Source organism: Podarcis pityusensis (genome assembly GCF_964106645.2).
Source record: "Podarcis pityusensis genome assembly, chromosome: 7".
Lineage (NCBI taxonomy): Eukaryota > Metazoa > Chordata > Lepidosauria > Squamata > Lacertidae > Podarcis > Podarcis pityusensis.
Window position 1 is genome coordinate 65,096,121 of NC_138031.1, and position 27,126 is coordinate 65,123,246.

The window sequence follows — 27,126 nt, forward strand, 5'->3', positions numbered from 1 at the left end:
CCTTAGGGTGAAGGGCAGGCATCAAACAAACAAACAAACAAACACTACTGCCACATGCAGAACGTCGTAGTGATCCCACAATAATCCCTTTTGGACTGCACTTCCTGTCCGCCAGGTTTCTTTAGAAGCACTTCCTGGGGTTGGAACAGACAAGCATGTGGGCTTGTAGTGCACATACACAGGCAAGCTGGAACAGAGGCAACTTTCCTGTGAACCCAGCTACCCACAACTTCTCTTAAAGACGACAAAAACAGGCAGCTTTAAAAAAAAAGGAAAGAGCTATGCGCCACTTAGGTGGTTAAAGGCTGCACCAATCGGTGGATCCTTTACCTGGAAACGTTGAAAGCCACTACTGCAGAGAACGCAGTTTGCAACACTGTCAAGAGCCGAAATACCCAGCCAGAAAAACTCTTGAGCCTGCAGTTCTGCTAGGTCAACAAATGCTAAGGATTAACACTGAGTAAGGAGGACATTATTTACCCAAACTGCACCTTCTGACAACTCCATCCGGCCTGCAATCACACAGCCTCTTTCTCCTTTCATTAAGCTTTAATTGATCTTAGCGTCACAACATACTCAGCCACAGCCTGAGGCTTTCGGGTAATGAAACACAGTAAATACACTGGAGCGCCACACAAGGGACAATGGGGAGAAACATAGCGCAGATATATTGATGGATTCTCGTGCCAAAAGGAGCATAAATAAAAACACCTCTCAGCAAATAAAATGGCTGAAACAAAAGACATTATTTTGTGTAATAGTGGCAGGAATGATTGCATGATCAGCATTCCATATATGTTGACAGCAATGTCTACAGCTGGACATAGGAGGCTGAGAGCTAAACCAGATTAAAAACATGCTTGTCTCTTTCATATGTGTGCATTTTAAAATAACAGTTGTGTGTGTGGAGGTGGGGTTATCTGGATCAGGACCATGACCTGGGCAAATGGGGTTTAATTCATCCCCCTACCTGCACAGATTTCCTGCTGAAAAATCTCCCTCCAGAGGGATGCCATTTACAAGGGGTATTGTGGAAGGATGTGACAAGAGTGAAAGGGTGATTATCCTCATGTGCTCATGAGGTCACAGTTTCCCCTATTGCAGGCATGTCCAACTTGAAGTTGACTATGATCCACAATGCAATATAAAAACTGGCACCCAGGGATGGGTGCAGGGTGGACGGGTGTTGGCTGCTTCCCCCAACATGGCAGGGGTGGATGCAGGGAGGGCGGGCACACACCAACGGGGTAAGCGTGGGCATGCACAGCGTCAAAACAGCCCCAACGTCTCCAGCGGAGGGCGGGTGGCGATTGACCAAAATTCATTGCAGGATCTACCCGTCGATCACGATCGACGTGTTGGACATGTCTGCCCTATTGCAATGGGTTGGTGGAAGCAGAAAATGGGTCTTCTCCGCAGTGGCCCCAAAGTTCTTGAATTCTATTCTGAATGAGAGCACTATCCCGCAGCATTTTCAAATGGTCCTTACAGACCCATCTTTTTACAATATCCTTTAGGGGCTAAATTACTAACTGGGCTTTAGATGTTGATATGGTCATTACTGCTTTGACGAATCATTGCTGCCATATTATTGGTTTGAATGAAATCTATGTCTACGCATTTTCAATGGCTTTTAACATTCTATTTTACGCGTATTAGTACATACACAGTTTGTAAACACGCACTTTGGGAGGCATCCTTGCTCTTCCCCTAAAAGTGGTATAAAAGTTAAATAAACAAAAGAAAGAAAGAAATCTCAGTTCCGCTTCCTATCCCCACCCCTGCTATTTGAAAAGAAGAGGAGAAAACCAGAGAGACAAAGAGTGTTTTTAACATTAAATCCAGTTTGGCCCTTATGCAGGTCATTAGACATTCCATTTACCTCAGGTATTAACTCTTTCTCTTTCTTTCTTTCTTTCTTTCTTTCTTTCTTTCTTTCTTTCTTTCGTCAGTTCATTTACCTCAGTATTACCTCATTTGTTTATTCAGTCAGTCCATTTACCTCAGCATTTCCTCTTTATTTATTTATTTAGTCAGTTCATTTACCTCAGTATTACCTCATTTGTGCGTTTGTTTGTTTGTTTGCTTGTTTGCTTGTTTGCTTGTTTGTTTGTTTATAGCCAACTTTTTACTCTAAGGGGCTCAAGATGGTGCACATGTTTCCCCCCACCTTCCTCATTTAATCCCCACAACAGCCTAGGCTTGGAGACTGTGACTGACTGGCTGGTCCAAGGTCACTTGGGGAGCTTCATGGCTGAGTGGGGATTTGAACTCTGGTCTCCTTGGTCACAAGTCGACGATCTAACCATTTATACCACACCGACTCTCATGGACCACGCTGCTCACACGCTGAAGACCGCTACACCCCTTACTCAATTAGTTTTGCAACAATTATAGGGCTCTCCGTCCATGCGAGAGAGGCTAGAGGAAAATATTGCAAAGTGATTAGAGCTGACAAACAATGGCTATTTCCTCTCTGCGTTATGCTCTCGAAACCGCCGCATCTAACAGAGTGCAGATGATTACTCTAAACCATGCTATAAATTTCGAAGCAGACCATTATTGCTCTTGGCTCCAAGCCAGCTAATGGTAAGATGGCTGAAGCTTGCATGGCATCACACTGTCAGTGGGAATATGATTTAAACCCACACCCCACCAATATATGTGCTTGAACCAGAGTAGACTTAAGACCTACTCCTCTTGCTTTTTTTTATAGGGCAAAAGTATGGGGATAGGACTATATACAGCACCCAGATGGCACGGAATGAAGTGTGTGCCTCAAGCCAGAGAGGCTAATGCTTTGAGTCAGATCTCCAAAAACAGGCACAGGAAAAAGCAGAGAGCAACCAAGAATGGTGAAGAATTATGTAGCAATGGAGTGGGAAGGTACAGGGCAGCAAGGGAACTGTTGCTTCAGCAGCAGGGCACCAGTTAGTGAAGCTTGAGATGGTAGACACACAGCCCAGCACTATTGGAAGTTTGGACTGCAAGAGTTTTAAACTGAGGTTTTCATCCTTTTGCAAGCTCTTGACGTTTTTGAAAGACCACACCCCCAATGTTGTTGGGCTGGATGTCCACTGGTGTTAGTCTAGGACACCTTTGGACTGAGCGTGGGATTTGGCCCCAGGAGTTTGAAATATTACTCTGCTTCGAAAGCTTATGAAAAACAGTGGAAACAGTGGAGGTGCCTCTGCAGCCCGTGTTGCTTTTAGCCCTGGGGCGCTCATATGCTCCTCCTGATGCCTGATGTGAAATTCTCCTTCTCACATGCTGGAACCACAAAGTTAGCTAGTGGCTGGATTGTGCTGCTTTTAGTAGGAATGCCTGGGAATGCTCGCAAGTGGTCTGACGGACTGCCTGTCAAGCATGCAGTCATGACAAGGTAACTTCCAACTTGACCTCTAATGCTTTGACTCCACTAGGCAGCCACACACAGGGCTTAAAGTCTCCTGGACTTAAAATGAGGCTGGAACAGCTGACATCCTTCACACCGATGGCTGGTAACCTCAGTGCTCCTTCCAAGAGTAGACAAGTGAGGAGGAAACAGGCCTAGCAAGGGGACAGTGGCTAAAATAAAGAGTTTGTGGGAGATGTACAGAGAAAACTCTGCTTTGACATGTTGTGAGAACTGTTGAGTGAGATTAAGGTGGCTGATGGGATAGCCAAGTCCAACGATGTTTGGCTTGAATGCTACAGACTTTGATATATTAAGCAAGTGATGCACAATGCACAAGAACCGAACATAAAGCAAGCTAGTGTAAGTTAAGCTGCCATAGGTGCCAACTCTCTGGGGCCCTGGGTGCCCGAGCACCCACAAAATTCCCCATGGAGGAGCCGGGAACCCACAAATTTCAGTGCCAGGGCCATGCATACTGCATGGCACCACGGCCCCAGGCACCCACGGTCCCAAGGCCAAGCTGGCACTCCTGTAAGCTGCTGTAAAGTTACACCCCATTCAAACCCTGTTAGGCAGTGGGGGCTGTTGGTCTGTCTAAGCCTTGCAGATGGGGAGAAAGCCTTTAAAATAGTGTTCTATGCCTGGTTGCTAAATCATGAGATTGCGCTGAAGGGGTTTAGGATCCAGTATGGTCATCTCCAACTTACCTTAAAAAGGGTATTTTAAAAATTAAGTATAGAAGAGTAAGACGTATAGACCTCACTGAAAAGCTTACACACAAGTTACAACAGGCAAGAGGAATAAAACATAAGGACTCTTTTGCTAGAGACTAGTGAAGCTTGATTCCACATCTGAAAGTGGAAACCAGTCCCTAGGGATTATACTAGCATATGGACTTCATGATAACCGATTTTCATATATATTCCTATTTATAGAAAGGTTGACCAGTATTGTGTGGGAATTGCTATTGCAAGGCTGAAGATATCTCCAGAGTGCTGTGATGTTATTGTTGTTGATTTTGATAACACAGCTGTAAAATGAGAATAAAAAATTAGAAGCAGCAGCAACAAGAAGGCTGGAGACAGATTTTCAGTCCTGTGAGTTGAAGGTAATATAGAAAAGAGGAGTAAACCCATACCACTTTTGCCCTGGCAAACAGTTTTGTAGGTTTGGATCATAATTTCAAAAACTTGCAATGCTTGTTTGATCAGAGACAACAGGATAGTAGAAAACCATAGTAAGTGGAATATCTCTCTCAAACCACTCCCAATTCTCTTAAAAAAACCTATGGTTTGATTCCAGCCTTAATTGTTTTATTACAGCCTTGTGTGCTGGAAGAATAGACAGAAGCAGGTGATTATACTATGCCAAAAATGTCACTTTGCTAAAATACCATCTGTATGCTCTAGAGGAGAGATGCTTAGCTGCAGACCATTTCTCAGAAAGTCTGCCACAACAATGCAGCCATCTGCTGGCCTCGGTCACTGAGTCTTTTTCTCTGAAACATTTCCAAGAAAACAGGAACCCAAAGATTTGGGGATCTTCAGCCAATACGGAATGAAGAAGGTATCCATGACACTGAGACAAAAACACACCATCCATATGCACACATATAATAATTTCTGAAACGACGCCAGAAATGAACTCAACTCCTTATCAAGTTAACCAAATTATAATTTAGCTGAAGGAAGTCCCAAAGAAAGATGTATTGGAAACCACCCCAGGGATTTTGAGTTCTGACTGTTAATGGTATTTGGACCTGTCCTAGTAAGTTTTGCCCCACATAAAATCCATTAACTAGTAGACCAGTTTATTCCTGTAAATAGCAGGTGCACCGCCTTGCCCCCACAACTGAGGGGGCCTGAGGCCGCGTGACATCAGAATGCTGTGTGCACATGCCCCGTGGCATGCATGTTTGATGTTGCATGCATGTTTGGGACGCTGCAGAACTTTGGGGGCCCCCGGCCCCTTCACTGAACATTTTGTTTGCGGGGCTTGGACCCCCACAGCCCCGCACAGATGGCACCCCTGGTAAATAGAGTGAATGTCAGCATGGGGGGGGGGGGAATCCATAGCTTTCAATACAGAATGGTGACCTTGAGTTTCACAGACTTAAGAAAGGAGAAGGTTTGCAAGAACTGGAATTTTTTTTAATCCAACAGAGCAGTCTTGGCATGCTTTCTTCAGGAGGGAATTTCATAATGTGTGTGCCACAGTTGAAGAGCACCCATCCATTTTTTAAACCAGGCAGAGTTAGGCAGGTGTCAGGGTCCTATAAATTCACAGTCCTTGTTATTTTCAATAAGGTCTTTGGCTCCCTTGATTACAAAGGCACATTTTTTAAAGTCTGGAGAACTACCTGCAAACACCCAAGAACCCTACAAAATTTAAACATTCTTTATAATTGACTGGTCACCAACAACCTTCTATAAGTAGTTTCTTTTCATTTTTCATTTTCATTTTCATTTCCTTACAAAATGAAAGGGCTGGATTTTGTATGGGGGAATAGAGTGTTTTGTTTTGTTTTTAAAAAGAGAAGTGTGGTACCTTTTTCAGTCCTTATTACTAATAGATCAAACCAGAAAGTTATTAATAATCAGGAGGAACTTCCCCCCCAATTACATGTTAATACTAAAGGCTACAAAAAGCATTACTAAAAATAAGATTACTGTCAGATTAAAAATGTATTCAAATAATAAACTAAAAAGAGAATTTATAAAAGAATTTAAAACAAATTGGAAGGAAGCAAGGCCAAATCAGAGTGGCGGGAGGTGTCCAGACATTTCCCTTTAATGTTTAAATCCATTCACTAGGTTAATATCCAGGGAGTTCACCTTAAAACTGTTCAGTGTGAGAAAACAGGCCAAATATTGGCCCATGCAAACAATGCAAATATCTTTTCCTCTCATGATCAAACACTGTAACCATGGTTGCAACAAAAATAGACAATGAGATGCAGTGCTTTTAACAAAACTGAGATAAATAAGGAAACACTTAAGGCGAAATTAGAGGAGAAAAACACGGCCAAAAATGGCAAAGCTGTGTCGCATTCTCCCTCCTCGCCCCTTTAACACGTAGTAATAGAAATATGCAAAACAGCATCATCATGCTGTCCATTTCTACACTTTCCCACTGTGGCAGTGGGTTGGGGAAACACGCATCGTGGTGATGTCATCTCACACCTTTCTGTAACTGAAAGTTACTGTGGAGTCTCAAAGAGGAGTTTGACAGAATGGTAGGGTTTTCGATTTTAGCCACATCTGAAGAAGAAGAAGAAAATACCCAAATTCTACATGGAACGCTCTCCAAAGTTTGAAAACAAATTAAGGAAAGCATGCAACAATCCACTTTTTCATTTTGCACAATACATGAACTTCGCTTTACCCAATTTATTCTTGCAATGAGTGGAACGGTAGATAAAAGTGGAGGCAGGGAAAGTTATGGAGATTGGCATTAGAGAAGCCTCTATTTTTATTTTTATTTTATAAGATATTTATTAAAGTTTCAACATAATACAAAAATAAGCGAAAAAAGAAAGAAAAAAGAGGGGGGGAAATAGAAAATGAAATTACAAAATAAAAACAGTTAAAAAACAGATTAGTCTTTCCATATCTTAACTTTCATTTGCTTGTTTCCCCGAACTCCTCACACCTCCCTTTTTTGTATTCCAGTTCAAATTAGTTAATTCAGCAAATCCTTTCCCTCTTTGATTCTATCTTAATCTTTTATCTTAATATATTGTAACTTTAGATTATCACCTGTTAACAATCCATTTTTACATATTCCTTTATAACATTGCTGCTAGAAACCATTTAACTTCAATCCAACATCATTCTAACATTCATTAATTTTGCAGTATTTCTGTAGATAGTCTTTAAATTTCTTCCAATCTTCTTCCACCAACTCTTCTCCCTGGTCTCGGATTCTGCCAGTCATTTCCGGCATTAGAGAAGCCTCAAGCCTGGACCATTAGTTAGACTCACTGCTCTGGCTTATTTCTGTGTCGTATTATTGCTTCACTGTATCTGGTTATTGTTAACTGTTGCTCACATAGTTATTCCTTTACAGTGGTACCTCGGGTTACATACGCTTCAGGTTACATACGCTTCAGGTTACACACTCCGCTAACCCAGAAATAGTGCTTCAGGTTAAGAACTTTGCTTTAGGATAAGAACAGAAATCGGGCTCTGGCGGCGCGGTGGCAGCGGGAGGCCCCATTAGCTAAAGTGGTGCTTCAGGTTAAGAACAGTTTCAGGTTAAGAACGGACCTCTGGAACGAATTAAGTACTTAACCTGAGGTACCACTGTATTAGGTGCTTTTTTTCTAAAAACAAATGTTTAGGGCTACTCTCATTTTGACTCAAGAAAACCACCATTTTATACCTCAAATCGGGGGAAATAAATACAGTAAATGGACAAAAGTACAAAGATTCACAAAATGTTTAGGGTAATGTATACCCTTCTCCCCCCCAAAAAAGCACTGCCTTTATTTATTGAATTTCTATCTTGCTCTTGCTCCCAAAGGTGTCAAACAACAAGTGATAAAACATCTTTAAAAGGCTTGTTGAAACAGGAAAGTCATCAGCAGATGTCCAAAAGGGATCAGAGATGGCACATGTCTAATATTCAAGGGGAGGGCCAGTTCCACAACCCAGAAGGCCGAACTCCTACATTGTGTGGAACAGACAACACACGCAGCTGCAGGTATCAGAAGGTCCTAGGGTTGCAGTGTACCATTGCAGTAGTCCTTGCCGGAGCCTGCACTCACATTTGCTGGTATTGTAGCTCACAGATCAGACACTAAGACCGCAATCCTGAGCACAACTTTACAGGCTGCTTATGAATGAGTGACTTCCAGCCCAACTTCATAGGTAGCATTTACAGAAGCCCATCTCCACAGATCTCTGAATGAGCTGAAGAATTCTCCTCTGTGCAGGGAATTCATGTTGCCCATGGGAGAAGCCATAATTAGCAGAGTGAACAGAACAATCTTGTTCAAACGGGTTAAATTCTGAGCAATTTTAAATTATCAAAAGATTAGGGGGAAAGCAGAAGGTGACAGAAGGAGGAAGAGAGATTCAGTAGAATTAAAAAAAAAAAAACCCCAACCCACAACACTTTTGATTTTAAATGCTAATCTTAGGGCTGTTTTGAACTTTTAAGAGCCCATGTGACCACTATAATTGCATGAGCAGAGACATATGGAAGGAGGGAACTCATGCATTTCCCCTGAGCAAGGGTTTCCCCTGAGTGCCCCAGGCGCCCCAAAGTTTCTGCTAAGATTCTGCACAAGTTTCTGCCTGCCATGTTCAACGGTTCAAAGAGACACTCATCTCTGTCAATGCCCTCTTCGCACTTCCAAGCCAGCTTACTCTTGGGAAAGTGGCAGGAAAACAGGAGCAGTCAAGGCTCCCTAGGAAAAGGCTGACAATGACTACAAACCTAGTTAACTTCAACCTTCAGAGTGAGTTTGCACTCAGTTGTCATAAACTCCCAAACCAAGGGGATTTGTATTCTGAACCCCCACAATCACAAAATGTGTCACCACCACCATTTATAATCTGAATACATCCATGTAAAATTGTAATGCCTTTATACCATGCAGTAGCAAGAACTTAACATGTGACAGACCTCAGTATACTGACATTAGCAGAAAGCACAAATAACGCTCATATTCATGGATTGCAAGTTTCATCTTTGATTTTGGGGAAAACAAGGTGAAACTTTTGCCATAGAAAACAGAATTCCAATGATACTCAATGTAAGCAAAGTTATGTATTTGATTGGGTCAACTTCTGGTGGTAAGCGCATGCAAAAGTTCTAGTTCACAAGAGTTCTTTGTGAGGAACAAAAGCTCTGCAAATTGATTTCTAAGTAAAAACTATGACATCCTGCCCTCTCACCTTTCTGCAAAGCCCAGAATAAATGTGGATGGGCAGCACCCATCCTTGTGAAGAAAAGGAAACTTAACTGGATCATAGAACTGTAGAGTTGGAAGGGACCCTGAGGATCATCTAGTCCAACCTCCTGCGATGCAAGAATATGCAGCTGTCCCATACGGTGATCGAACCTGCAACTTTGGTGTTATCACCACCATGCTCTAGCCGACTGAGCTATCCAGCTAAGACAAAGTAGATCAGCCTTCCTCAACCTGGGGCCCTCCAGATGTGTTGGACTCCACCATCCCTGACCACTAGCCATGCTAGCTGGGACTGATGGAAGATGAACTCCAAAACATCCGAAGGGCATCAGGTTCAGGAAGGCTAGACTAGACAGCTGTACTAGACAGATGGGCACATGTACACAAAAAGCATTTTGTGGGGCTCAGCTAAATGAGGCTCTATATGTTCTCGACTCTTTCAAATCCTACTTTCAAAGATTTTCAGAAAAACGAAATTACAATTAAATATAGGAATGAACTTTCATCTACTGCAGCTCCTCTGACATTTACAAGAAATCTAAGCTTACAAAGGGCAGTGTGAACTACTCATGACTATGTCTCTGCTTTGCATCTAAGAGGGGCCTTGCAGAGAACATGGCTTGCCACCTGTGATTGCACTGTTAAAGTATTCTTGTACTTTAAAAAAACAACAACTGGGATTTTAACACCATTGATGAAATACTTCACTGGAGAAAAGCTGCATTCTGGGAGCTTAGAGGAAACAGTAGGAATGGGCCAGAGCTGATCCACCTGTGAATGTAATAAAATCATCTGGCTCCTTTCCAGATAATTAAAAATATATATTAAAAAAAAACCCCACACACTTCCCAGTGACAAAACACACTGCAAATGATATTTTGGAAAAATGGAAACCCTCCTCAAGAGAATTGCTGGATCAGAAGACATCTGGATCGCCTGCAACGTACGTGAACAACTGTTTTTCTACCGAATGGGAACATAATCTGTGAATGCACTATGTGTTGTGGTGGCTGGGCTCTAAACTAGGAACTGTTAAGCTACCCAAAGCTAGGTGTGTGCTCAGCTCATAGAGTGATATTCAGATAGCACCTTGGCTTTCTACTCTTGCCTGGTCAAGAGAGAAGAACCTCTTGCATTTTGGCAGTAACACCAGACCCTGAGTGCAGGAACTCTGAGTTGAAGACCTCAACTGTCAATGGCTCTTAATGGCCCAGACACCATAAACCCTTTTTACAAAACAATTCCACACACAGCATTCCCATGTGGAAGGGGAGGTGGGACGGCAGAGATCATAACAGAGGAAGTAACTGCAAGGCCGGATCCCATTCACCTCCCCATACGCTTTTATCCAACGCAGAATTGTAGTGTGAAACCTGTTCAAGTGTTAATCAAAGTGAAATTATTTTATTTTATTTTATTTTAATTTAGCGTGAAAAACATCTTAGGAAGCTCAATCGATCAAACCTTTGTGGCAGTCCACATGAGAACTTTGCAGAGTCTTATATTTCCCCATGTGTAAGCAGTAGGAAACAAGTAGGACCTGCAGCAAGATTCCCAGTCTCCCAGTTTTCCATTATCGCCCACCCACACCCTCTAGCACTTAATATCCACACCCACTGAGAATGGCTAGTCTTCAGTGAACTGCTTTGGGAGGGCTCCCCCTTGGCTTCCCCCCCATAAATATCATTTGTACTTCCGCCAACCTTAGGGTTCCCTCAGTCTGCTGATACCTCCTGTGTGTTTGTGTTGTGTTTTGTGTGTGTTTTCTAGTTACAACAGTAGTGACACTGGATTGTTACTAGAGTATACATGAGGTACTCTATGTGAAGTACATGACAATCTCCGTGTGACACCTTTTCAAAGCTGCTGAAAGCAGCACCCCGTGTAAAATAACTATTTCTGTTTTTTTAAAATAATCTTTCACAAAGGACATTCTTCTTAATCACTCCAACTTTAACAACAACAACAACAACAACAACAACCCATTTTTCACCAGAAGGTCACAGGGTAGGTTGCAGCAATACAAATTACAGCATTGAGAACAATTTAAAACAAATTATAATCACAACAGAGTGGGTTGTAAGAATATGCATCTCTCGTGTCAATGGCCAGTAAAGGACTGGAGGTGGAAGAGAGCAGGATGGGAAAAAGAAAAACTTTCAAAAACAGCCTACTACAATCTTCATCCATCTTTTCTAGACAGAGTACCTGACTGCCTTTTAGAAAACATGTAACTCTTGAATGCATAATCACTTGACGCATGGCCTGTTTTAAAAATCTGCCCTAAACTCAATAGTTTGTTGAATCATTATAATATAAATACAAAAAAATCTATGTTCTGAGAAACAGCGACCTTTTTTTTTTTTTGGTCTTTCAATTGCAGTTAAAGGACACCGTACCAGATATATACAGATTTCTGAGAACAAAATAAAAAGAATTTATATTAAAAAGCATGCGACAATGGAATGCCCATTATATTTACAATTTAATTAAATAATTCATGAGATTTTGACTTATGAGACTTAAAAATTTAGCGCTGATGGGGAGAGGATGGAGTAGATGCACTGCAAATAAGGTTCTTTGAAAAGGCATATCTGTTCTGACACTTCCACTGAGCCACAAAACGGCTGGAGAAGCAGAACATCAGACACTCGATATAAATCACTGATCTTTCACCTCTTAGGACACTTTCCCATTCAAACTGTGCCTGCAAATGAGTTCCAAGCTTAATATAAAGAGAACTTAAATTAGAAATCCACCACCACCGGCATAATTCATTTCAAGGCAACGGCCCAGCTTACATCCCAAGGTTGAGTTGGTCTGGCAACTCTATTACAATCTTTCACCTGGCAAAAGAGGTGCTTAGTGACAATACGCTACAGTTATACCTACAGTTTCCTGCCAATCCATGGAAAATCTGTGTTATTCCTCCCTTCTGCTCCCACACATTTCCTCTATTTGGACATTGTTTGGAGCCAGGACACTTGGCCAAGCACTTGTCAACCTAGCACAAAGTACCTAATATATGCTTATGTGCAGTGCTTTTTTTCAGCTGGAGCGCAGTTCTGGCACCTCTCGGGTGGGCACCATTGCAGGTCAGTGCTCCCCCTGCCCACTTCTTGCCTTTACGCACTTCTGAGAAGCCCAAAATGAACATTTCAAGTCAAAAGGGAAGCTGGCCAGCATGTGTGAGTCTACACTTTTCTTTAGATCTATGACTCCATGGAGTTTTCTTGGCAGGGATACTGGAGTGGCTTGACGGTTCCTGCTCCAGGTGTATCACATTTGGTCAAAACTCTCCACTATGACCTGTCCATCTTGGGTGGCCCTGTACGGCATAGCTCATAGCTTCTCTGAGTTATTATTTTGACCAAACTGCGGGAGGCAGTGGAAGACAGGAGGGCCTGGCGTGCTCTGGTCCACGGGGTCACGAAGAGTCAGACACGACTAAACGACTGAACAACAACAATGACTCCACCTAGCTCCTAGTCCCTCCTAGCCACATTTGTTCAAGCTACAGGGCAGGGCCAATTTGTATTTCCTTTTCTTCAATCCATCTCCCATGTAGCAGCAGCGGTCTTTAAGCTTTCCAGACAGGCCACACACACGTGTGTTTATGTGAGGGCGCTTTGGAGCTGCCCTAGCCACTTGCCTGAATCTAAGAGAACAAGGAAAGCACAGGTGCATTTATTTGACCGGTATCAAAACCAAGGGCGACCCCCCAAACCAGCTAGGGAGACAGCTTGCTGTAGATTTTAGCACCTTTGCAGGTGGTGAACACAGCTGTTGTCTAACAGGCATCTGTTTAAGGCTGCCCCAAGTCGCCTAGCAACTTACTGTAACAACTTCATGGTGAGTTCAGGAACTTATTTTTTCTTGGGCAGAAAAGCACTGCTTATTGTGTATCCTGTGTGGTGTAGTGGTTAAAGGCGGTAGTCTTGTAATCTGGCGAACCGGGTTCACGTCTCTGCTCCTCCACATGCAGCTGCTGGGTCACCTTGGGCTAGTCACACTTCTTTGAAGTCTCTCAGCCCCACTCACCTCACAGAGTGTTTGTTGTGGGGGAGGAGGGGAAAGGAGAATGTTAGCCGCCTTGAGACTCCTTCGGGTAGTGATAAAGTGGGATATAAAATCCAAACTCCTCTTCTTCTCTGTGTTTCTTTTAAAGTCAGGACAACTTGCTGGAACCAGGGTTCCACGACAGCAGCAAGCTCAGTTGGTACAGCATGAGACTCCGAATCTCAGGGCCATGGGTTCGAGCTCCACATTGGGCAAAAGATTCCTGCATTGCAGGGGGTTGGACTAGATGACCCTTGTGGTCCCTTCCAACTCTACAATTCGATGGTTCTATATCTTGGCTTCAACAGATGAAAGCAGTGTGTTCATTCCTCCCACTAAGAAGTGCTAAACGAATGGTCTCTGCTTCTCTGTAAGTGAATGCAAGGGAGACTTCCCTAGAGAGGTGCAGGTAGTTTTGGCCCCTCTTAACTGGAGTCCAGTTCTAAAGAAGTAATTTCACTCTGGAAAGCAGAATTTTCAGTGCTGTCACTGGACATGATGCTCATTTTGAGCCAGGGTGGGGGGAGTGAGGTGGCACAGGAAGGGAACAAGTTGTTGTACAGAGTTAAATGATCTTCAAATAAATAAGTACACGCCTTTATTTGAGGTTTTAGGAACTACCATGGGTTTACTTATTAAATGCCCCAAATTAAATCTTTAAGGATATTCTGACTTCAAGACGACTAGGCAGGCTTAATTCCAAGGAGCCTGGCTTAACTGTTTTATAGAACAGGCTGTGCACCAGTCATTTAAAGTATGACTTCAAAAATACACAGCTGGAGCTGCTATAGGCATCTCTGGTTTATTTCGAGAAATTCATTGCAGGGGTTGTCAAGAATGCCAGGCTGAGTGGAAAGATTACCGAGGTGCAGAAGGGGGGGGGGAAACATTCTTGTTTTTATTTTAGCAGCAGGCAATACAAGGCTGATCTCATGGTTAAAAGAGGAATTTGCTAATCCAGGATCAGTGAAGCAGCATATTTTCATTTCGTGGAATGGAGAAGAGGGATTTGCTTGTCAGGTGTTTCTCCAGAAACATTTGCTTGTGAGAGCGCAGGGAGGCAGGAAAGTCCCCGACATTATTTTTGGGAGAAGGCGGTCCCCTGAAGGTTGCTGGCATCTGTTCTGATGGGTTGCTCTGGAGATTTACCTGCCGTTGCTTTGCCAGATGAGGAGGCTGTGTAGCTAAGCACAGCACTATTTTCTGGCAACAAGAGCTGCACCATGAGGGGGGCAAACCACCAACAAAAATAGAAAAAGCAACTGCTGAACAAATAGATACATTTTCTAATTTTACAGATACCTAAAGATCTCCCCTCAGCTGGCTTACACATAATGTATAGATATATAAATACATGTATTTATGCATGTATCGTGCATGCATGTGTGTATTCACACATTGCTTCTACAGTAGCAAATGGCACTTCTATGCCTTCTCATGAGGCCAAACACTGAGACCTTCTGTCCTATTCCATAACTATCAACCCTTGTCAATCAGTTATTCTGATTATTGAATCAGCTACTTTAAATACCGTATTGGCCCGAATATAAGCCACACTTTTTTTCCAAATTCCAACCATGAAAAGTTAAAGTGCAGCTTATATTTGTGACTTTAAGGCTCCCCCCCCCCAGGAGTATGGGTCAACGGCGCCTAGCCTGCCCGCCGCTCCCAAGCCTCCCCCAAGCCGCCAGAAAGAAGAGGGAAAGGGGGAAGGCTGCCAGCAAAGCGGTGTGGCTCACCCCCCCCCCAGGAAGTAGCCTGGGTATTGTCTTTTTTTCTACCCCACCCCTTCAATTCTAAAGGTGTGGCTTATTTGCGGGTGAGGATTATATTATGCTGTACCACTGCAGATGTGAATCCATGCATTCACTAACAGCATGAAAAGTCTCTACATGGTGTCTTCCCTCTCCTATTTTACATCATGTGGCCTCAGGAAGCATTTGTACGGGGAGAAGAGGTGGGTATGGAAGAGGGGAGGCTTGTTTCATCCCTCTCACCTAAATATCCTCAGTATACACAGATTTATTTCACCACACAGAGGTTTAGGAACATGTACAATGAAATTAACCAAACCTCCCCCCCCCCAACACTCAATCTCATTGCACTCTGTGTGCTTGTTGCACAACACACCAACCCCGAAGGCCAGCTGCACTATATTATTTTCCATTCAGCAGCCTAACAGCCCATGGATAGAAACTGTTTTTTGGCCTGTTGGTACCACTGATTATACTTCTACATCTCCTGCCCGAGGGTAGAAGATTAAAGAGGTGCTGGCCAGGGTTGAATCATCCCTGAGAATTTTTCTCGCTCTAAGGCAACGATCCCTTGCAATGTCATCTAGCGGGCTCAGGGGACAGCCCATGATATCATGTGCTGTGTTCGCCACCCTCTGTAAAGACTTTCTGTCCGTGGCTGTCAAGCCAACTTATCACACTGTGATACAATACAAGGGGACACTTTCTATTGTGGACCGGTAGAAGGAGGTCATCAATTGTTGTTTAACATTGTTCTTTTGCAAGACCCTGAGTCTCTGTTGGGCCTTCCTAACCACCTGAGTTTAATTGTTTTTCCAAGTGAGGTCTTCACTAAGGTAAACTCCAGGGAATTTAAAGGAAGAGACTCTCTCCACACAACCCCCCTTGATATACAATGGGGCTAGTTCCCCTCTCTTCCTCCGAACATCCAACACCATCTCCTTTGTCTTGCTAATATTTAGGTGCAAGTTATTCTCTAAGCACCATGTAGATACTTTGTGAACCTCCCCCCTGTATGCTGATTCATCTCCACCTGTAAATAGACCTATTACGGAAGTATCTGCTGAGATTACCTGGGGTAAAGAGCAGCAAAGGCAGGTTAGGTGTTGCAGCACCACGGAGAGTTCCAGGTGAGCCACTCACTCCAAAAAGAGGCTAGAGGTGGACTGAGGCCTTTTGAGTCTCTTCCTCCAGCCTATTTCTCATAGGCGCCAGTCCCCTTGTGTGAACTGCAGCCCTTAAAGGGCTGAAGACAGTTATTTCTTTGACAATCCCTGGCCTTTGGCCTGTGTGCTTCCTGTGCCATTGGACAGGCAAGGTAGATTAGTTCCTCAGGGCCAGAGGAAGGTGTCCATGAGGGTCCCAGTTCTATGGGATCTGGTTTAGGGTTTTCTTGCCCACCAGCATCTGATTTAGTGGCTCCCTGGTCACCAGCATCAGGCTCAGAGCCTGAGTCCCTAGCTAGTGACTTCGCAGCATCAGATTACTGATAGAGTCTGGGGTCATGACAGAATCCAGAGGTCCCAGGAAACCATCATTGTTATTAGCCAGCAATAGATCTCCCCTGCATAAAACCATCTAACCATGGGTCTAAGTTGCGAAGACTCATACCATGTCCAGCCAAGGAATTAACAGAATCTGGCCTATAATGTAGCAAGGAGGAGCAATTACCTTCCCCCAAAAGCATCCACAACACATCTCTTAAGAAGAAGAAGAAGAAGAAGAAGAAGAAGAAGAAGAAGAAGAAGAAGAAGAATAGTTTGGATTTGATATCCCGCTTTATCACTACCTGAAGGAGTCTCAAAGCGGCTAACATTCTCCTTTCCCTTCCTCCCCCACAACAAACACTCTGTGAGGTGCGTGAGGCTGAGAGACTTCAGAGAAGTGTGACTAGCCCAAGGTCACCCAGCAGCTGCATGTGGAGGAGCGGAGACGCGAACCCAGTTCACCAGATTACGAGTCCACCACCCTTAACCACTACACCACACTGGCTCTCTCACACAGACCTTTAGGGAGGTCTGCCTCACACGTTGAGGAGCCATGTATAGACCAAGTTGTTAGCACTTTCTCATACCAAGTTAACAAGAGTTCAAAACACTCCACATATCAAATAACTATATTCTGTCAGAGTATCACCTAACTAATGGATTAAAAAAAATTCCTTTGATATTATATATTTTTTTAAAATTCTCCAATATCTTCAGTGAACACCTTGAATTCAAATAGTGCTTGCAAGTTCTTACTGGATAATTAAACCTTCATTTCCTCGTCGCTATGTACAAGAAGAAATTGCTAATTTAAGCCTTTTTCCAAAAAGATAACAGTTTGCACTAATGTGCCCAGGCAATGCTCCTTGCAAATGGGAGAAACTTAAAAGGTCAAATTCCATTGTAACTTCAAAAGGAAACACACATATACCTAGTAGCAAATCACAACCTTTACATTGCAAACTAGCTGATCTCTTCCAAAGTTCTCATTCAGCCTTTACAAAGTACAATGTGTGGTTTTTTGGTTTTTTTAAAAAAATAGTTGGGTAACTAATAATCATGTTGCCATCCAATCTCTGTGCATATTAACCTGCTAAAATGATCTTTTCCAACTCTGTCATCCTATGTAGGTGGTGTTGGTTGCAGTTGTGTACTTGTAATGGAGAATGTTGTTTTCAATTGCACACGCGGCATGAGTCTATTCAAGTCACGAGGCTTGGTTTCCAGACCCTTGATCGCCTTAGTTGCCCTCCTCTGCACATATTCCAGCTTGTCCGTGTATTTCCTAAATTGTGGTGCCCACAATTGGACAAGGTATTCCAGGTGTGGTCTGACCAAGGCAATTGAGGAGTTTTATCTTCAAAATGCATCATGGAAATGAGGCAGGGATTGTGTTATGGGGGGGGGGGGCTCAAGCGGGCTGAGCTCTGGGACTTTTGTCATGAGTCCTATATGTCTTGACCCTTTTTCTTCTCCCACTTTTAAAATCCATTTTTTTAAACCCCTTTGCTTGCAGGGCATGCTGCCAAGTTCAGTCACTCATGGCCATGATCTGCCCAGAGGCAAGCTTGTGTCATTGGCTTGTCCCTCAAGCATTTTAAGACCCTAGCAACACCACTTTAATAAGTACCTAGGTATGCCTCCTAGACCAAGCAACTTTCACAAGCAGTAAACCACACGGCACACCAGAGACATTACTAGAAATGTGTGCCAATTCCTGCATGTAGCCACAGTGGAGAATTATTTGAATCAATAGTGATTAAGAAGGAAAGAATGCTATATAATCAATCACTATACATAAGTGCATTGAAAAGCTATGATGTGGATGTCAGGGACCTACCGGATTTCATATTATTATTCTGCATTAACACAACAGTCATTTGCCTTTGTTTACCCCACAGGAAATTTTCTTCTCTGTCTGTCATAAATTACAGAAGATCAACTAAGCTTGGCTTTTTCTTTTTGGAGGGTGGGACAAGTAGGAAGATTGATTCCCCCCCCCCCATTTTGAATACAGTATACACCTGCCATTAAAGGCTTATTTAAGCTTATGTTTCAGAAAAATGGTGCTACAGGCATCTGCAGAAGGAATGAACACTGTGGTTCTCAGAGACGAAAAACAAGCTTTCCAAATAGCACCTATGATTCTAAAGTCTGTGCGTTAGTCATCAGTCAAAAATGTTCTCACGACAAATCACGCAGTTGTTTCCCCCTCCTAAAGTTATTGAAATACAAACATAGGAAATGGTGTTTTTTATGTCTGGTATATGTGGAACTAAAAATGGGATTCCCCTTCTTTCAGAAGAAAATGGCAGTTCTTGAAATGCATATTGGAAGTTACATAAAGATGTTTTCGAGGGATGGTTAATGTCTGCTGTTTGTCTGCTTGACAGATAACCCATTTTGTTTTCTAGCAGAAAGAGAGTAATTCAAAACAATCCTTGATTTATCCTGCTACGTTAAAAAAGGGGGGGAAAGATACTTTCAAAACCGTGGCGTAATTTGAACTGTGCCTGTCCAATTGACACCGACCGTGGTTTTAAATGTGGCTGGTAGGTTAATGAGTGGGGCAGCTTGATGGTCCCACATGTCTCCAGTCCTAAAAGTGCTGCACTGATACCACTGAGTTGCTGGACCCAAGAGAAGTGAAGTTACAGGGAACCAGGCAGAGGGCCTTCTGAGTAGTGGTGCCCTCCCTGTGGAACGCCCTCCCATCAGATGCCAAACAGATAATCAACTACAGAACTTTCCGAAGGCATCTGAAGGTAGCCCTGTATCAGGAAGTTTTTAATGTTTGATGTTTTGCTGTGTTTTTATTATGTTTGAAACCACCCAGAGTGGCTGTAGTGACCCAGTCTGATGAGCATAAGTAATTTATTTGTAGCAGTAGTAGTTTGGGATCCAAATACCAAAAAGAGCATCTCCCCCAATATTAACCATCTCAAGTCATATAGTGGGCAGAAGCCAACTCCAATCCTGCCACTAACCTTCTTTTTCTCAAGCATGATGTTCTGCCTGGTTCAAACTCCCCCTACTGCCTCTGGCCCCCTGGATCCTGATTTGCCTTTCTCTGGAACTCAGCCTTGCCCAACTTAGAATCATAGAATCATAGAGTTAGAAGGGACCACGAAGGCCTGGTCCAATCCCCTGCAATGCAGGAATCTTTTGCCCAACGTGGGGCTCAAACCCCATGTTGAGATTAAGAGTCTCATGCTCTGTCAACTGAGCTATACCTTGGATAGTAATTGTTCCTCTATCCATTTCCTGGACCAGGGGCCAGCTTCCCTGGGTTGGGGACTTAACCCAAGGGGAGCAGACCCCTAGCTGCTAAAATGGGATGTGTCTTTTGCCTAATGGTCTCTGTGCACCTGCAAAGTACCTCCGCATCACTACTGATCAGCAGAAACCAAGGCATTCGTGTATTGACATTACTAAGAAATGCTCCAATGCTTCAGAACCTACGCAGACATAAAACACACAGAAAGCAAATTAACAGGTGGAAAAAAGATTTCAACGTAAAGCAAGGCAGTTTCTAATTTGCATCTATTCAACCCGCATCCCCATACAGCACATCCCAAACTCCCAAACACAACCCACATGTGTATGTATTTATTTGCTCATATTCCTTTTTTGAGTTTTGGACATCCATTCTAGTTTCATCTTAGTCCTGGGATGGGGAACCTATGGTCCTCAGTCTGCTTTTGGACTCAGTCTCACGTAGCATGGCCAACATTCAGGTTGATGGGAGCTGCGGTCCAACAGGATAGGGTGGGCCATAGGCCATCTCTGCCTCAGCATAAAGAAGTAAATCCCAGGATCTTGCTTCAAAGTAATTGAAGGAACATCTACCGTACTCCCATATGCTGCTGCCCATGCACTAAAGTTATGTTCCCAGAAGCTTCTCTGGTATCTGCTTCCGCTAGCTGAGGTGAGGCTGGTAATAGCTGGAAGGATGCATGTTTTTGCCCATGGCACCCCATTTATGGAAGCCACTCTTTGGGGAAACTTGCCTGTCACCTATGCTAATGTCTTTTCACTACCAAGCACTTTTCACTACCAATGTCTTTTTTATTTTCCCAGGCTCTCACCACCTGATCTGACTGTTTTATCCTGCTGTTTTATTTATTACTTTTGTTCTATTGTGGGTTGTTGTTGTTTTTTGCAATTGTGCTGTTGTTATCACCCTTTATTGGGTGATTATTTATTGAAGGGTAGTATACAAATTGTGGGGCTAAAACAGATTATTGCTATCTGCATTCGTACTACTAGGCTGTCCATTAAAAGATGAAATGTTGACATCTCTGCGACACAAATGCTATAGATGGGGGGGGGGAATCATAGTGTTATTAATGTCTTGCCATGTTTACCATTCCCTGGGGCCCTGTTAAAAGTGTATTTGTTCTGCTTGCTTCTGTTTCTTCATGTTCACTTAAAAAAAAAAGTTTTTAGCATCTGTCCTTGAGTCTCCTCATCTCACACTGTCATCTTTTTCAGAATTTGAATTCCTTCTCTCTACACCTGCTGATCTGTGAATTTACTCTTAATTCAAATACTGCACCTTCATCTTTCGTTTTAGTTATCCTCGTACTACAGACGGAATCTTCAAATGTTTTGTAATCAAAGATTGGTGCAGGTATTCAGCAATGGCAGGGACATGTCTATATGCATAGGATTCCTACTGAATATGGATTATGTACAGGCAAACTATAGGGACGGCGAGGAAATAAATCCATGCCGTGCTGCACAGTAATGCTGGCTATATATTATTTTTCAGGTTTACCCAGAGATAATGTTAATGTATTTTCTGATTTTCCTCTCTCTCTCCCCCCCCCATACGCATAATTTAATAACTAACTCAGTGACTGTAAATGAAAAACTGGCATAGAGTTTGCAAACAAATCTGGCGTACACAGGAGGCACATTAAGGACTAATTTTCCTCTTTAGAATTTTAACATGCACAAAAGCACAAACTCGTAAAAAGCAACATGGCAATGCAACATCAGTAACGTTCTGCAGGCGTGCACAATGCAAATAAAAATCAATAAAAGACAACTGAATAATGCTAATTAAAGCGTGATTTAATCAGCTAGCAGTTCTGAAATTTCAAAAAATAAGAAACAACGCTGCATCAGAGCAAAACATGACAAGTAAATATTCCGTCTCTGCTCTAAGATGATATACTTGCTAAAAGTATTTGCTAAAGCTACAAGCTGATACGACTGGTGCCTCTACTGAAGCCCTGGTTGTTCTGTACCTGGATGGCCCAGGCTGTTGACACAGTTGCCTTCTCCTGCTTGATAAAGCCTGCCCGGCTTCTTGGTACACACCAGAGCTGGGTACAATGAAATGAGCTGGCAAATGGCTTGAACCCAAGTGGAGGAAAATTCCAAACGAACACCTCTGGACTCTAGTGGTGCTCACTACTGAGTCTTCTTGGTGGCAGGGAAAGCGGAGCAGACGTATTTTGCTGTTTTCATGGCATCCTCACTAGGCAATTCCGAGCTTTTTCTGGATAGCCTGAGGCCTTTCACATTCTGGCCTAAAGGAGAGGGAAGATCTAGCGGTGGCCCACTGTGACTTACTTGTGAATCATTTTGAGGATAAAATCACTTGCATCTGCTGGGACTGGGACTCTACTACTACAGCAGGCAAACCTCAGGAGGTATCTAGTGCACCATCTAATCTTGTTTTGTGGGAGAAATTTCTACTAGTACGGCATGAGGATGTGGACAAGGCGCTTAGATAATTGCAGGTGACTACATGAGAAGAGAAGACTCCCTGGAAAAGTCCCTGATGTTGGGAAAGATTGAGGGCACAAGGAGAAGGGGACGACAGAGGACAAGATGATTGGACAGTGTTCTCGAAACTGCCAACATGAGTTTGACCAAACTGCGGGAGGCAGTGGAAGACAGGAGTGCCTGGCGTGCTCTGGTCCATGGGGTCACGAAGAGTCGGACATGACTAAACGCCTAAACAACAACAACATGTGCTCTCTGGATCCTTGCTCCAAGTTATGGGTGACTACAACTAGCAAGGAGGGTACTGCTGGGCAGGGAAGGGAGTAATTCTGATATGTAGCCTTCCCACAACCCAAGGCAATGCACACCTTGGGCTGAAAAGGTTTCCCTACCAAACCCACACCTGCCTTCTTATACCATACCAGTGTATAATTACTGGATTCTTACGAAGCAGAATACTTTCATTCTCCTCTTCTGTTGCTGCTAAGGCCTTTGGCAGGCTTGTAGTGTTTCTTTCCTTGAATTATTTCCTTTCCTGTCTCTGAAGTTGTGCCCTTCTTCAAAACTCCAGCTGTTATCTGAAGGAGCAACGTGCAATTGCCCTATCGATCTCCACCACAGAACGTGTGCTAGGAGCTACCTTGCTAGAGATACATTTGCTTTGCTGGTTGGCATTTCCCTGTTGCACAGCTAGGAGCTTTCCTCTCTCCCCTGGATATCTCTTCCCTCAAAGGAACACAGTGTGCTGCTGGAGATGCGTGAGATCCTAACAGGCGGTAGTCCCACTAAGAGGAAGGTAATGTCCCACAGCAGTCTGTTTGGGATCAAAACGTCCTGTCTCATATCAGCTACGCTTCTGAGAACAGATTCTTCTTCTCCAAATCAATTTTAAAAGTATCATTTGGCATCAATTCATGTGATGGAAGCCTAAAGATATCAGAATTGTCTCTCCCTTCTAGTTCACCATTCCTCAACCAGTGAGATGCATCAGAAGAGCAGAGTCTTCAGAGATTTCCTGCTCCCAGGTACCTCCAGAGACCTCTGTTAAGGGGAAAAGACTCCTCTCCCACACAGTTCAAAGTAATGAAGTGTTTATTGACTCCACTCACAAAACAAAGCTAAACACTACTATCTACTACACCCTATTTTCAGCTCCTCTGGTCTTTGAAGTACATATACATATACACAGAGAGATCTGCTAACACGATCACCATGCCAGCTGTGTCAAATCCACAGCCTCTTCCCCTGACTCTCACAGATTCAGAGTCAGACCCTGACAGCACATAGGCCAGGACAAGCATCTTGCTGTTCATAGACTAGGCAGGTCACTGCTTGACCCAGTAAGGATACTACACTTGATCTTAGCCAAAAGGCCGAGAAGCGATACTGTGACCCAGTAAAGATAGCTGTTACTAGGAAAGAAGAAAGCAAACATTAAAGATTAAAAAATGCTGGCAAAACCCCTGAGTTTTGGAGCCCCTCTGCATGCTTCGCTTCCCATGCAGTTTTTATCTGGCTTCTGTTTATTTCCTTATTTCTCGACTACTGTGTTACAGTAGTCCATTTTGCTGGGTTCCACCTCTGCAGCAGCTATGCCCAAGGGGCAGGTAAAACCATCCTCTTGTATTGTTTGTATATCCATTTTTATAGTGTGCAAAGCTCTTTGTGATCCTTCAGGTTGAAAGACGCTATAAAAGTGTCATTTATTTTTTTTTTATTATCTTTATAGCTATGGAATATGACAGAAGCGCTGCTCGAAAAGTACAACAAACAGGATACTGTGCACCTCTCAGACAGATGTGGTGCATGGCAAATCATCTAATACACTGGTGCCCTTATATGTTTGTTTGTTTGTTTGGTTGGTTGGTTGGTTGGTTGGTTCAGTTGATTTGCTGGGAATATCCGTTTGTCAGCCAGGTGGCATCCCTATTGGGGAGAAACACAATTATGCATGGTGATCAAAATATAGTCATTCGGATTGCTTGTGAGAGCCAGGCTCAGAAACATTCTAGGTCCGTTCCCTGCAAGTTCGCATTTCTTTCTTTAAAGATAAGCCTTCTCTTTAAAGAGACTGGGCAAAGCATTCTAACCAGCTGTTCAAAAAGCTCCTAGCTCCTAGCTGTCCTTGTCAATGAATGAGGAGGCACTGGTGTAACTAACAAGCATCTGGTAAACTGACACGTTTTGAAAGTTGTTATTAAAATATTGATTTTATTAACAAATAATAAGTTAGCTGAGCCAAAATGGACTTTCCAGGCACCATCAATCACCCTATTGTTGGTGCCTGCAAAGTGCTATGACAGCCTTGCAGCCCAGTCCATAACAGTCTGAAAAACACTTCTCAACAGGGCCAATGATCATGGGGTCTTGTGAAGCCCCGTGCAAGGCGTTCAGCTGATTTATTGCATCTTGCGGAGTGCTACATACTGGGATTCAGAAGCTCCGACAATCAGCTGATTGTTGGTGCCTTGCAAGCCATATCTTTGCTTGCAATCTGATGCATTGTGATCTCAGATTTCCTTCGAAGCAAACCCACTAAAGTTAATGTGCCTATGTCGGCCATGTCCATTAATTTCAACGGGTCTACTCTGAGCACAACTAACGTTGGATGCAACCACCTAAATATCTATGCTCTGAGCTGCAGTTTGCACAGGCACACAAGTTCTGATACTTGAGACTGCGCTGAGGCCACACAGATTATTTTTTGGCTATCCAAACCGACTGGTAAAAGGGTCAGCAAACTTTTTCAGCAGGGGGCCAATCCACTGTCCCTCAGACCTTGTGAAGGGGCTGGACTATATTTTTTGGGGGGGCGATGAACGAATTCCTATGCCCCACAAATAACCCAGAGATGCATTTTAAATAAAAGGACACATTCTACTCGTGTAAAAACAGGTTGATTCCTGGACTGTCCGCAGGCCGGATTTAGAAGGTGATTGGGCCGGATCTGGCCCCCTGGCCTCGGTTTGCCTACCAATGGAAAGCTATCTGCTGCCACTGATGGCTCTGAGCTATGTCACGTGGCATGCACCTCTGAGAAGAAACAGTTTAGGACACACTTATTTTAGTACCTTACATGGCACAACCTGAAGTGCTGTATCCCAATGACATTGAAATCTCACTGTAAGGAAAGATTTGAAGGATGCATTATCCTAACTAGCCTCTCCTGGGCTAACCTTTTATACACAGTGGTGGGTGCTGTCAGGTGTCTTTACAAGTCCAGACCTAAAACTAAAAGAGAACAATGATGGCTGGGTGGGAGTGCTTGACATTCTTCTGATGTGAAATGCAAAGCCCTCAGCCGCCAACTGGCTTGATATCTGCTCTGCAGCTCGCTGCAGAAATGAAACAACAGCTATCTTTAGGATAGTCAGAAGGGATGGGCGTAATAAAGCTGTGCTTAGTACTTCTCTGTGTTTTACAGCGTTGAGCACTGCACAAACATTAACTAATTAGCAAAGCATTTCACAATGCCCGTGAGAGACAGGTCAGTAGTAATTTATTGAGTCAGACAGGCTAATGCAGGAGAGCTGATTTGCTCTGAAAAGTGTCTAAAAAACCTGGCACAGTGGGTGTGTTGTTATCAGAACCAGATGTTTAAAATAAAATGTTCTTCATTTGCAAGTCAAAATAAAACAACAATAATAGTAATAATCCACTGCACCCTGTGAATCCTAAATATTAACCCTGGGCATAGAAAGTCATTTGTGTTCGCTTCTAAAGAATAATTATGAGCAATAAAGGTTATGATAGGGCAGATTATGACCTCATTTGTAGTCATGCAGTTCCCTTTATATGTGCTCCTTTTTTCAGCCAAGAAATTGCTATGGCTTCAATGGGAACTGCAGGGCATTCTGAATTCCTTACTGCTAAACCACATTTTATTCTCAATCCTAATTGGTCCCCTTTCCAGCACACTTCCTTCATTACTGCCCGATGGGCCTGTTTCTCCAGAGGCAAGAATTTCCAGTCTGACCCAATCAATCAAAAACAAAAGAAACCACACCACCAAAATGTCTTTCTGGAGAGCATCCCAAATACTTGTCTGGTCCTAAAATCCTACAGTTGCAGGCAATTCACACCTGGCCAAAACTCCATTCCCATCAAATCTTCATTGTACACAAACTATTAATGCTTTATGGCAGTGCCTCTCAGGATTGATAAGACATTCCAGAAATTTCAAGCCTCTGTCAAAGATACTGGGACATTATTGAGAGAAAAAAGAGAATCATAGAATTGTAGAGTTGGAAAGCACCCCAAGCGTAATCTAGTCCAGCCCCCTGAAATGAAGGAACCTCAACTAATGCAACCATGACAGATGGCCATCCAACATCTGCTTAAAAACCTCCAAGGGAGGAGAGGGAGGCTGTTCCACTATCAAACACCTTTTACCATCAGAAAGCCCTTCCTGATATTTAGTCAGAATCGCCTTTCTTTTAACTTGAATCCATTCATTTGGGTCTTGGCCTCCGGAACAAGCTTGCTCCATCTTCCATGTAATAGCCCTTTAGATGTTTGAAGATGGCTATCATATATCCCAGGGGTCAGCAAACTTTTTCAGCAGGGGGCCGGTCCACTGTCCCTCAGACCTTGTGGGGGGGCCAGACTATATTTTGAAAAAAATATGAACGAATTCCTATGCCCCACAAATAACCCGGTGATGCCTTTTAAATAATAGCACACATTCTACTCATGTAAAAACACCAGGCAGGCCCCACAAATAACCCAGAGACGCATTTTAAATAAAATGACATATTCTACTCATGTAAA

At 43.2% G+C, this 27,126-nt stretch overlaps 2 protein-coding genes across 3 annotated transcripts in view; one reads left to right on the forward strand and one right to left on the reverse strand.

Annotated features, from left to right (window-relative positions):
* Window positions 1-27,126, forward strand: part of LOC308481798 (uncharacterized protein) — a gene marked incomplete at its 3' end in the record, with an annotated part of 231,645 nt that overhangs the window by 183,729 nt on the left and 20,790 nt on the right. The gene's annotated exons all lie outside the window — the stretch shown is intronic.
* Window positions 1-27,126, reverse strand: part of FARS2 (phenylalanyl-tRNA synthetase 2, mitochondrial) — a 201,408-nt gene that overhangs the window by 1,430 nt on the left and 172,852 nt on the right. Inside the window, exon 9 of one of the 2 annotated variants that reach the window (XM_081014898.1) lies at window positions 24,029-24,282. The exons of the other annotated variant lie outside the window; for it this stretch is intronic. Coding sequence (XP_080871024.1) covers window positions 24,237-24,282 — 46 coding nt within the window. The 3' untranslated portion in view covers window positions 24,029-24,236. Of the gene's footprint in view, window positions 1-24,028; window positions 24,283-27,126 lie in introns of those variants that run through there. 2 annotated transcript variants of the gene reach the window in all.